This window comes from Bacillus rossius, chromosome 3 (genome assembly GCF_032445375.1).
Source record: "Bacillus rossius redtenbacheri isolate Brsri chromosome 3, Brsri_v3, whole genome shotgun sequence".
NCBI lineage: Eukaryota > Metazoa > Arthropoda > Insecta > Phasmatodea > Bacillidae > Bacillus > Bacillus rossius.
Window position 1 is genome coordinate 100338839 of NC_086332.1, and position 13909 is coordinate 100352747.

Below are 13909 nucleotides of genomic sequence, written 5' to 3' on the forward strand. Positions count from 1 at the left end.
AATATCTCATTTAGTTTCTTATAGCTCATTTTACGTCGGTCACTTAATTTTGTTGTTATTACTGTGTAGGTATATTATGTCATTGCGCTATCTTTGATAACGGGAATATGGCTTAGTATATAAAGCTCCGGTGCCTCATTCGCTCCTAAGAGCCCATCTGGAAAGACAGCTTCAGTGTTACAGTAATTATCATTTTTTAATTCTAAAACATACGCATATCTGTCTATGCGCGTGCTAGATTTGATAAAGATCTAACTATTTTTAAAACAGTTTTCAGATCCTTCAAAAATGAACGATTACCGAGTCCTGACTTCGGAAATCAAAGTACCAAAAGAATGGCCAGTGGAAGGTATACAAAACTTAATCGAATTTTTGGCGCAAGATGGGATCTGCTGTCATCAATCAGGAAAAAAGTTCGTCATGACCGTAGGGAACGTGTCGGCGATGATTACCACTAACGGGACCAGGCCGGGATATGTTTTCAAAAAGATAGAACAGATGTAAGTATCCTTTGTTTCCACTTGTGTATTTATTTATTTAATAATGCTTACAGGAAAAGGACTCTCTTACATCATTAAATGAGGAATTATCAGATATAAAATAGTATAGTACAGAATTACAAAAGTTAGGGTATATAAAATAAATAGACAGCCATATATTCCGAAATGGTAGCTTCTCTTAACGTCTCAGGCGATAACATCTTTCTAATATTGTCTTGGCAATAATGTCTTAGTACTTATGTTAGTAATTTTACGTCTCCGGTAATAACATCTTGATTTAAATGTTCTCTAGTCAGTATTATCTAGTAATTTGTTAATAACAATACTTAAATAATTTGTGTGTTTCATTGATGAGATAGTCATGATATCTTTTTGACTGAGCTCTTATTTCTGAGACAAAATCACATGGGTCCCTCCAAAATTTATGAAAAGATTACAACATTCACCGGTGAAGCAAGGCGGAGATTTTTGCCATGGATAAAATGTATGTATCCTTTAACCGAAACAGGTTGGCCAATCTCATTTAAATAAAATTAGAAATTCAGATTGCGCGCGCACTTTAATGTTAACCAATAAGGAATCTGAGTCCACTTTTGTGAGTTATTTTCGATACTAAACTAACTTCACTCTAACTTCACTCTACCATCAATTTTTATTTATAGGATTAGAAATTTAAATTGCGCGCGCACTTTAATCTTAACCAATAAGGAATCTGGGTCCACTTTTGCGAGTTATTCTCGATACTAAGCTAACTTCACTCTACCATCAATTTTAATATATAGAAAAGATTTTAGAGATAGTTTTTACTTATATAAGATCTTGCCTGCATCATTCTAACATTAAGATATTGACATCCCTTTCTACGTTTTCAGAGATGATGAAAACACTTACAGAACTGATCTGATAGTCCCGGCGAAAATTGTAATACTGAAGCGTAAACCTGGCGGCCCTGATGACAAGGAAGAGGAATCAACGTAAGTATTCATCAATAATTAAATTAATTGAATTGCGTGACTTAGAAAAACATATATTCGAGATTTATTTTTTATTTTCAGACAATGCCTGCCTATGAACCTAAAATTTGATCACCTAATTACGAAATTGCTTGTGAAAAGGCCGGATCGTCACACAGTTGTGACTGTTGTACCAGACCTCCAAAGGTAAGCATTTTATCTGTTGCCCAAGTATAAATATTTTGATCTTTTGATTGTGCAAGAGAGTTTTTTCCTGATTGAAAACTATTTCTACAGGATTTTACTGCTAAAAGGCATCACAGGCTTAAAGATGTACGATTATTCTTTCCGAACAACATACAGAGTTCACAACATCAAGCGGCTCGATGATATAGTGTAAGTGTGACCATTGTTAATGAAAATAAGCTTCGTAGAGCAGAAAAAAAGTCTTTTATCTTTCCGGACGATCCTTTTATTTAATTTAACTTCACTTTTTTCAGGTCTGACATGAAATTGGCGGATTCTTCCATAGCTGCGGAGCTGGTTTCTGAAAATAGATGGGATATTGTGTGTTATGACCGCCTGCCACGACCTCAGTAAGTTTATGTAACATTCCTTATTACTCCCCAATACATTCTTAGCCGAGTTCTGTAGTTTGCAATCAATTTTTATTAAAAATACGGGGACAGATTACTTGAAAGTGAAAATCATAGTCGAATTTAAGCAATGGTAGCAATTTTGAATAGATTGTTTTTGGTCCTTTAAACATAAGATGTTCCTCACAGCCTAACTTCAATGATATACTTTTGTTACAGGCGATTCTGGTACAGCTTGAAGATAGCATCCCCTTGGATTTGTTTTGTAATATTTTTCGTTACAATTACAGTTTTGATTTATTTTTTAGTACACGAAATTAAAAACCTCGGAGCTTTGCGTTCTTATTTTTAATAAACGTTTCTACAAAGTTATTAAATACTTAGTTTTATTTGTCTTACAATTTCTAACTTCTAGTAAACACACTATTTACAACCATATACAGGATATGTGCCCTCACAAGCCTCATGACTCATGACACTGCTCATAATTAACCCTTTGAGAATCAAAATGAAGAATACGTGAACATTACTTCAACTGATATTGACACTTCTTAAACACTTAGTTTCTAACTTAAAAGTATTCAGATACCTCAAAACTATCAACAAATAAGAAATCTAAGAACTATCTAATTTTCACTTTCACTCTCACTTGAATACGGCTGGTCACAGTCAGCATCAAATTTCTCGAAAATTTTCATCATTTTGTGATCATTTCTCTTCCAAGCGACTTGGTAGGCCGTTAGGGTAGAATAGTCGCAAGATTCTAGGTTCACACTAGTCTCCTGACACATCCAAGTTACCAGCTCGTAATCCTCATAGATGACAGCTAAGTGAAGCGGAGTACTTCCTGACCTTCTGTCTGGTGCATTCAGATCTGCTCCCATGTCCATCAAGACTTCCAGCAGCTGCACTGCTTTTTGCCCTCTGTGCCGTCGTGCAACAATATGGACGCACTGGTATCCTTCATAATTGAATTGCTGCAACAGAGAATCATGCGTCTGATCTAGCCACCATCCAGCTCGTAGAAGCAGGGACAAACACCCATGGTAACAAATGTCATGAAGAAAGTTGTCCCCTCTGTTGTTTCTAGCGCCGAAAACATTGCCAATCACAAAGGACTCCATTTCTTCTGATGAATTGTCAGAAAGTAACTGGGTACCGCCCCAAAGCAATATCAAAGTACGACTGGGATAAATTTATTTTGAATTTATCATTATCATATCGCAACGCGCGGAAACTCTAGACCAGTACTGCATATTGGAACAAAGCCAATTTATGGATTCAAACGGTCCATTGGTTTTCCCCGAGATATCAGTCGATGTTTATTTTTAATACAACATAACAACAGTCTAATATTTCCCTTCTATAAAACGTTAAGCGTAGGTGTCATTATATCATGTACCTATTTTGGACCGAATAAATGGGTTATCAAACTACTTACAAAAAAAACACCTTTTTTTTGCCTTTGCATATACACTAAGAGTTTTATAAGCGATTCTTAATTAGAATTCAAAACTTACAAAACTTAATATAATTCAAAGTGCCTTATACATTCATAGTAACACTAAAAAAGTTTACGTGCTATAACAGTTTCAGTTCACAAAGATCTTTAGAACTTACGGTATCACAGGTACAAAGTCATTGGTTGGCAACATTTATAAACAATACACCTCGAGAAAAATAAAGGTGTAGAAAACAACAAACGAACCACGTGGTGAAGCTTGCACGCGAAATGTTTATAACTGCAACAGTGTGTCGATTCTAGTGAGTTTTCTTTCATCTAGATATCTTTGGCACATCCCCATCTCTCCCAAAACATATATATGAATGGCTTGATAGCAGAAAATATAGTCATCTGCGTCAAAATTCAAGCAGCTGTGCGCTTGTCGTCGCATTTTCTGTAAAGTGCTTGCTACTGGAACCGTACCTGTGTATTTGAATTGGGTAACACAAATGTCCAGGATACAATATACCGCCGAACTACTGGTACCATCATTGCAATGAATAAGAATAACCCCAGGCTTCCAACCAGCCGGTTGATTTTTTTTAAAAAGAGTATACGTGTCATTCAGGCTGCACACAAAAGACAAAAACATCAATGGGTCATTTTCACTGTTATTAATTGGCCAAGCAGTGTAATGATAGTGCCAAATCTGACGCTCGTGGTTTCCGCGGTCAGACAAGCGTAACAGTGTTGAAATGAAACGAGTTCTCTTGGTGACTTTCAGAGTCTTAACTCTGAACCCTCCACACTCTATCTCACTTCCTTTGCTGGAACCCCAATACTGATAGCATTCTTCCTCTCCTCTTTGTGATATGTTCACGATGGTAGTCACCTTACGGTACCAGGCTGATTCCCAAAATTTCTCACAGTTTTCTGCTTCCGGATCACTTACGCAAATATACTTTTGCTCTCTGTCGTACGCGTCATAACCGTCTATAAAATTAGCCCTAGGGTACTTTTTCATGCAGCAAAGAAATCGGTGCAGCAGCTGTCGGTACCCTTTGTTGTCAGGCACATCATTAGACTCTTCGAAACTAGTCAGGTTCTGCTCAATAATATAGTATTCTTGACGGATGAGGTCATACGAATCTAGATTGTCCATAAGAAGTAAGAAGTCAATGGCAGATAGGTATTCAAATTCAATAGTCATTTTCACTCACTTATAGTTTAGCCACAACGAATATTGCACTTGTCTTTCAATTCAATTTCAGAAGCAGGAATAGTTCCTCACTCAAAGGTAGTTCTGTTTAAACTAGTCTTTTCGGAGTCTGATTTACCAGCTATATAGATCCACCTTGTTCATTAGTTAAATAAAAAAAAATGTCATGAAGTTACATGCTGCGCGTATTCCCAATGTTTGTTTTATATTTGGTAATCTCAGGGCTTGGCGAAAACTATGGGCGAGCGCTCGTAAATATTTCACTATATCATTCAGCACGAACACTTTTACGACATTTATATAGTATAAAATTGTAACGACCAAGTGCTTTGTTGTGGGCGTAGTACACTAGAATAGTTATTTTTGATACATATTCTACTAATATTATAATCTCAAAGTTTGTAAGTATGGATGGATGGATGTTTGTTACTCTTTCACGTAAAAACTACTGAATGGATTTTAATGAAACTTAACAATAATATAGCTTATACATCAGAATAACAAATAGGCTACAATTTATAAAAATATTGTTAGTTCTTTTCTACGCCACGCTAATATAAGCAACTTGAAATTCTAATCCTGCGCAGACGAAGTCGCGGGCACTAGCTAGTGTAATATATATGTGGGATATACATTTTTATATGTTATTTACGCATACAGAATTGGTGCCCAACACTATCTAGTATTTAATGGTTGCGTGGTATAAACCACTTCTCCACTTATGATAATCGTGTTTCTAAAGTGTTGCGCCAAATGATACCTAAAACGTCTATTGTTCGGGCAACAATATACAACAGTAAAATGTGACTTCTTGATTACTTAAATAATTTTTATAATTGTTCGTCATGTTTTTATCGATACATGTTTTATGGACAAGCCTAGAAAACGTAAAGAAGATACATAAGTGAAAAATGATAAGAAACTAATGATTTAGTATTCAAGTGATTATCACTGAAATATTTGAGTGAACTTATCGGAAGTACATAAGTATATAACCATTTCTAATGCGAAATATTTCCGTTCTACATTTAACTGGATAAAACCCAGAGTTCAATGTCAACAATACCAATTTATTAGATCCAAGTAGGCACGGTGCCAACTGACACATATTGGAATTCCCACAGGAATTTCTTGATGAATATAAACTCATCAGAAATAGTATATGCTTAATGACAAGACTAACTAAACCATATCAGTTTTTGTTCAGGCCAATAGAGCTTTTCTGTTTTGGTAACCCTTATCAAATTAATGTGCTCCAATACTCTGAAAAAAAAGTTTTTTTCCTCCCAGGATACAAAATATTTTTATCCGAGTATTTTAATATCCAGTATAAGTTTCTTAATATTAAAAAACTGGTATTTTTCCCCTGAGAATACCTAAGTTTTTTCTAGAGCTAAAACTTAATGCTGCGTTACCATAGCAACCGCAGTGGTAGCGCCACCAATTCTCTGATTTCCCTCCAATTCCACACTGCTGATGTTTGTTTACACTCGAAAAGTTTTTCAGTTAAAAAAATATTTTATAGAAATTAAATTTTCCAGTAATTTTATTATAAATACAACTTTTAAAATTAGTAGTTAATTTAATATTATTAAAAAAAGGCTCGTATTAAAATAAACATTACTTAAATATGTGTCAACTGAGTGAGGTTAAGTCAGCCATATTTTTTATTTTGGTATTTTGCTGAGAAGGAAACCGAGTTTTTTAGCAATCAGAATACTTATTAGTGTGGGAAAAAAACTTTGGTATTTTAAAAACTAGAATACCAGGTTCTTTACGGGAGGAAAAGATTTTCTAGGTGGAAAAAAACTTTTTTTTCAGTGTACCTTCTCAGTATTTTTATCAACCACAAATAACTTTCTTACTGCACTTGGGCTTTCCCAATTTTGATATTGCATTTCAAAGCGGTTGTAGCTTAAGGAATGATAGTGTCTCTTAACAAAGATAACTAAGCTTTTTCATGAAACCATCTTTATATTTCATTCGTCACCTTCATACGTCAAGCATCGGATCTTCACCTGTAAGTCTACGAGAGAGATATGTTCAAAATTTTTATTCTGTTTGTAAAAAGCTATAGACCTTGAATTCTATTCGCACATTGTTCCCGACCTATACATTTTTAGTAATCAATCTGTTTACTAGTTGAATTCACTAATAATCAAAATTACGTAAGTTCTAAGACGTAATAGGAGTCATTGACTGCTCTTGTGTATTAAATAAACATGACCTGAGTCAATAAACATTGCCCGCTAGATATCGACTTGACATTGAATTTGGTCCGACGTGACGTCATTGACTATTCGGAACGATCTTGAAATTGAGTATGTTGAGACGTGACGTCATTGATCGCTCGGTTTAACCTTGACATCGAATTTTTCGTGACGTAATCAACTCGGCAGCTGAATATTTTCTAAGTCCACAAACTTTTTAGATCGCGACCATTCCTGTTTTGAAGAAAAAAAATATTTCTTCAAGTTTATACACATACATTTAAATGAAGTCATTATTGTATGTAGACAGCTTCCCTCAGTTTTTTTGAGTATGAAGGATATTTCTTTAATGCTCGAATAGTTTCCTGCACAAAGCGAACCAAGTAGAAGTATTAGCCTGCCATCCAAATGTGGGGCAAGAGTCCGCACGGGGCAAGAGTCCTTCTTCGTAGCAGTTACGCTCAGTGTCATTAGATAGCACTGGCATGTCCATGTGCTCCATTCGAATGCTTTTCTACACACTGGGCTTGGTTGTCACGGTACTCCCGCCATTTCAGTGTGAGTGGTGGCAGTTTATTGTTTTAAGCAATGTGTGATGTTGTTTATTATATTTAGAAGAGTATAAATTTGCATGAAATCTTCAAGCCATTCTGCGGAAAGTACATAGACATTAGAAGTAAGTTTTAAATTATCTACTGATGTGGGTAATTTTTGTTTTTATATTACGGGTAAATAATGGCCAGTGGATGAAAAATTTTTGCTACATATGGGGCAAGATTCCTGGGGCAAGAGTCCGTACAACATTCTGTGCGGATTTTTGCCCCACATAGCCATTTGTCTTGAAAAACTATATTTTAAATTATGCATTTCCTTTTTGTTTTTATTTTTGTTGTAAACATTGATTATAAACCGTGAAATTCAATTGAAACACTCAAAATTCTTATTTTATTTAGTGAAAACATTCGAATCAGGCAGTGATTTTCCACTACTTTATTATAGAGCCATTTGCACAGATTTTCGACGATGGAATCGACTTTAGTTCAATTAATTGTTTACTTATTCAGGTATACAATGTTGCAATTGTATTAAACCCAGAACATATTAGGAAAATGTTTTATCAAAACAAATTTTATTGCAGGAAAATGGGGAACTATAAAAGAAAGACAAATAGAAAACCACTTGATTCCGAGACACTACAAAAGCGAAGTTGAGAAGGGTTAATGGTGACTCAATTCGGGCAATTGCTGAGGATTTGAACGTAGAGGAATCCACCTTACGGAAACGACTTAAAGTGGTAAGAAATAGTTAATGGTTATACATTTAATCTTTTCAGGTAAGCTTTAAATTTATTGAACAGTATTTAGGCTAAATAAAATACTAATTTGTTATAGGGTAGCCCAGCTGTTTCATACGGCCGTTTTTCGTCAACATTTTCACAAGAATTGGAGCTACAGCTAGTGAGTTACTAACAGGACACTGACAGAAGATTTTACAGTTTGACATTTAGGGAAGTTCAAGCTTTGGCATATGAATTTGCAGAACAAAATAACATTGCTCATCCCTTTAATAAAGACATCAAACTTGCAGGGCGGGACTGGGTTTATGGATTCCTTTCACGCCACCCATCGCTAAGTTTAAGGAAGCCTGAAGGTGTGAGTATAGCACGGTCTGTTGGATTTAACAAAGTTTAGATGGATCGCTTTTTCAAAAATCTTCAAGAAATAGACGAGAAACATAGTTTTCTAACCAAACCCAACAGAGTGTACAATATGGACGAAAGTGGCCTATCCACTGTGCCCAACAGAATTACCAAAATAGTATCTACCAAAGGTCAAAGGATTGTAAACAAAGTTGTGTCTGGAGAGTGGGGTCAGACCGTGACAGTTGTTTGCTGCATGTCAGCAGCTGGGCATTTCGTCCCTCCTGCGATGATGTTTCCAAGAAAGCGAATGAAGGTTGAACTTTCAGATGGAGCTCCTCCATCAAGTTTATTTCTTCTTTCAGATTCTGTATACATGAATTCTGATCTGTTCTCAGCTTGGCTTCAACATTTTGTTTCACATACCAAGCCTTCTAGAGACGACCCTGTCCTGTTACTTTTGGATAATCATTCCTCACATATTTCCATACCTGCTATCATGTTCTGTCGAGATAATCACATCCATCTGCTTTCTCTACCTCCTCAAAGCTCCCACAAAGCTCAGCCTCCGGACAAAACGTTCTTTGGACCTTTGAAAGTTTACTATTCAAGTGAGTGCAGCAGATGGATGTCAGCTCATCCTGGACGTTCCATCACACATTTTCAAATTGCTTCTCTCTTTCGATTGGCATATGAAAAAGTAGCATCTGTGGGAAATGCAGCCAAAGGTTTCAAAACATGTGGCATAATCCCATTCAATCCTGATGTTTTCACAGATGTTGACTACCTTCCATCTGCAGTTACTGATCAGCCTGCCACAAACATCAATGTCGAACCGACTACATCTTCCTCTTCGTATTGTTTTCTGGAAAGTTGTGGCACTACCGATGCAGGCACCCCATCTAGTCCTAGGTCTTCTCATACAGACACTAACACTGAGTGTGCTTCAGATAGGCCAAGGTTACCTGACCTTTCACCTCATGCTGGAGATACTATCATGCATACTCCTACAAAAGCTTGTTCTATTGTTTCCCCAGAAATAATAAGACCTCTTCCAAAACGTAGCACTCCTCAAAAACGACATAAAAATTCCAAAAAATCTCAACTGCTCACAGGATCTCCTTACGTTAAAACGATTTCTTCTTTACAGCCGAACAGCAACACAGAAATGAACTCTCAGAAAAACATGCCAAAGAAATGTAAGCCAAGACAGTTGGCCATTAAAGGTGTTGGAGCAAGTCGTCAATTAACATGGGGGGTTAAGAAAGGCATAAAATGTTCAGGAAAATGTGACTTCTACTGTGGGGGTTGTGGTGCTGTATACGAAGAGCCTCCGAACGTGGACTGGATTATGTGCCATGCATGTAGATCGTGGTGGGAAGAGCCTTGTACAGATTACATGGGAACTGGTATTTTTACATGCGATGTGTGCAAGTAGGACTCTTACCCCACAGTGATAGGACTCTTGCCCCTCATGTGGGGCAAGTTTCCTAATTTACATAATTGTGAGTTTTGTTGGGTTAAAACTTCATAAAACCTCCAGTAATAATTCTCAATATTTATTTTTGTTCCTAAAGGCTGTAGATGTATGATAATGTGTGTTTCAGTTCTAAAATTTGCAACAGGGGTGATAAAACTACAGAAGTGTCCTTAAGTGCGGACTCTTGCCCCACATTACCCTATGTTTTGATCTTCCCATGATGTGTAAGCAATCTCTTCTGCTACCATCTTCCTTGTATGTTTATTATAAATACTTTTAATATCACTATCGACTCAGTGATCATCATAGCTTTATCATATTTATTTATTATAACAAAACGTTTCCATCGTTTTGGTCTTGGTTTTGGTTCTGTCTTGTTCTAGAACTTTATCCTTGTTCTACAAATGAGATGTTCACATGCTGACAGAAGTTTTTTTTTGTAATTTTGTAAATTTTATTTTTATTTTTTATTTTCTTTTCTGTTATTTTATGATATCAAAGAAAAAGCGTGACGGTTTTATCCGTGTGCACCCGTTTATTTTTGTCAATATTTTGATGCTCTTCTCCGTGTGCTCCTGATTATTTCTGTGAAATGGAACTCTGCATGAAGGCTTGTTTACTTACTGAGTTATGTCATTTTATTCAAGGTTACATTTGATTGATGAATTTCTGCTACTAAATCATCACTTGTAATATTTTTATCAGGTGGAATTAAAACAAAATATCATTACTCAGTCAAATAATAATAAAACTCTGAGACATCTAGGAAACACTAACAGGAAGGACAAACTTCCTTCTCCTTGGAGTCTAGCGAAGCCATCCTTCTTTTGTGATCGTTAGTGAGCATCCCGCATCCCACATAAAATAACTAAATATTATTTACCTGCAAGCAATACGTGGCGACATGTTGGTAAGAATCGAGACTACTTACACCAGGTTTTTCTGCATGAGATAAATTAACTCTTGTTGACGAAATATTTAATAACTTCTATAATGTTTTTTTTTTTCAATTTAAAACTCTCAGTTTGCATCTGACATTAGTCACAGAAGCTAACATGTATCCTGGTTTGTTGTCTGTAGCTGTATCAAAAGGCATCACTGTAGATACTGCAGCAAGGTGTTTAACTTGAGAAAAAAATGCTAAACGACATGAGAGAGGCGAGTGTATTTTGGGTCCTTGTCAAAAACCATTTACTTGCAGTCAGTGTCAGAAATCCTTTGGTAGAAGATATTTCTTTAATAGACATTGCAAGACCTGTACAACTAAGGTGAATAAAGATATCGAAGGCTACAACATCGCCGAAGAGGAAAGAAGGCGAAATATTAGACGACAATAATGATTACGAAGAATGTAAAAAAGCTAATTCTGAAAATACTGCTCTAGATCACGATAATAATTTAAAATTTAAAACAAACGAAGAAAGTAGCAACCTCATTAGAAATGAAAAATATTTACTCCAATATCTAGTCGTCTCCATGAAAATGAGAACGATGGAGAACTAAGTAGTTATAGGAATGTATGTTCTGGGACAGGCTTCAGGCTGTGGAGCTGTGTGTCCTTTCCGCCATCTTGGATTGTGACGTCACGGCGGCCATTTTTGACTCAAAATTCCTCAAAATTCCTCAAAATTGACTCAAAATGACTCAAAAATTCCCGTTTTAAGAAAAAATTTCCCGTTTTCGAGGGAAAAATTCCCGTTTCGAGGGAAAATTAGGATTTCGAAAAACCACAAAAGTCGTTTTGCATTAAAAACCACGAAATTCCTGATAGAGGCTTAAGCATCCTTAACTCAAGCCTCAGTTAAGCCTCTTTTAGGATTATGACGTCACCGTTGCTATTTTTGTTATGCCCGCCATCTTGAAAATCCGCAATTTTAATGTTAGAAAATCGGGAAAATTTTTAAAAATCATTAAAAAATTTAAATAATAAAATTAAATAAAAATCTTAAAAACCACTGTTGCAGTTATCGTTACGGTCGACATCTTGGATTATATAAATGTTGCATATTTCGTTACACCCACCATCTTGGTTGAGTACCATGTCATTCTTACACTTTACCTTACGACCACCATATTGGATCCTATTAATGTTGCAATTATCGTTATGGACGCCATCTTGAAATTTAGACGCCATCTTGTAATTTAGACGTCATCTTGTAATTTAGACGCCATCTTGGAAATCCGTAATTTTTATGTTAGAAAATCGGGAAAAATTCCAAAATTCATCAAAAAAAAATTAACTTATTAGAATTCTGATTGATTATATCGATTCCCGTCCTTGGTTCGAAACCGATGAGGGCAAAAAAAATATCACATCAGATCCTTCCTCCACAGAAGCCACCTACAGACTGACCTACCACCACCAATAACAAGGTATTTACCATCAGCTGGTATGATGTCATGCCCGCCATCTTGTCTTTGTCCGCTGGAGGCCGCCATCTTGGTTTCGTCTGCTAGAGTGTGCTGACGACATGTTAGTATAATGTTCTGTTCACCATAACTTTGATCTCTTATATTGACTTTGAACTTTGTCATTGACCTTGAACTTTGACCTTGACCTTGACCTTGAACTTTGACCTTGAACTTTGACCTTGAACTTTGACCTTGACCTTGAAATTTGACCTTAACCTTGAAATTTGACCTTGAACTTGAAATTTGACCTTGACCTTTAAATTTGACCTTGACCTTGAAATAAAACTTTGTCCTTGAAATTTGTCTTTGTCCTTGTCGACCATCATGGATCCGTCATTTTATGTTTAGTACATGCTAGCGGTCATTGCCATCATCATGTTTTCGTCTGCTGGTGGACACCATCTTGTGTGTACTTGTATTATAGAGTACATTTCCATCATGATAGTTTTATTCTAACCTGTTACAGTGCAGTAATCATTTATTATTACCGAGGTGCCCGCCATCTTGAAATTTGGTCGCCATCTTGAAATCATGTAAATATTTAGCTAGAAATGCGGGGAAAATACCAAAAGTCTCCGAGGAAATCAATTATTAATTTTCATATTGAATCGATGGATCCCTGTCCACGGTTCGATTCTTGACCAGTGACAGTTGTAACTAATTATGAAATAAATTTTAGATTGTGTTTTCCATTACCTTTCACGGAGTTTATTAATCATTCACTCTACGAAAAACAACTCAAGTCAATATACCTGACCAACGAATTAAAACAGTGCCGATTAGCCTATTATGAAAGTCTAATTTTTCAATAATCTGAATAACATATAAGCTGTTCATGTACAAAGCCATACATATAGATCAATTGTCTTCAGTCCATGAGACCGAGTCACGTCATTATCAGACGTATAGGTTAGTCATTTCAGGTCCGCATGAACTTCGTCGTTAGCTAATTATATTCAATTAATCCCTCGTGACATTTTTTATACTTACTAAAGGACCAAGTGACCTTGAAAAATATTTTAGTAACACCAAGAGGTTTTTAAACTAGTAAATATTCAATCACTACATTTTGTACTACGCACAATAAAAAAAAAGGAAGCACCATCATCGAAAAGGCAGCACCATCAATGAAAAGCCAGCACATTTGGAAGCACCGACATAGAAAAGGAAGCACAATCAACAATAAGGAAGCACATATGGAAGCACAATCAACCAAAAGGAAGCACAATCGGAAGCACATTCATAGAAAAGGCAGCACCGTCATCGTAAAGGAAGCACATTTGGAAGCACCGACAACGAAAAGGAAGCACCGCCAACGAAAAGGCAGCACATTTGGAAGCACCGACAACGAAAAGGCAGCACCGGCATCGAAAAAGGTACCACATTTGGAAGCACCGACAACGAACAGGCAGCACATTTGGAAGCACCGACAACGAAAAGGCAGCACCGGCATCGA

General features: G+C 36.2%; 1 protein-coding gene across 1 annotated transcript in view; it reads left to right on the forward strand.

Moving 5' to 3' along the window:
- The first annotated feature begins 224 nt into the window (after window positions 1-224).
- LOC134531351 (uncharacterized) overlaps window positions 225-13909 on the forward strand; it is a 98788-nt gene continuing 85103 nt past the window's right edge. Inside the window, exons 1-5 of the mRNA XM_063367050.1 lie at window positions 225-500; window positions 1373-1474; window positions 1556-1660; window positions 1751-1849; window positions 1954-2049. Coding sequence (XP_063223120.1) covers window positions 289-500; window positions 1373-1474; window positions 1556-1660; window positions 1751-1849; window positions 1954-2049 — 614 coding nt within the window. The 5' untranslated portion in view covers window positions 225-288. The remainder of the gene's footprint in view (window positions 501-1372; window positions 1475-1555; window positions 1661-1750; window positions 1850-1953; window positions 2050-13909) is intronic.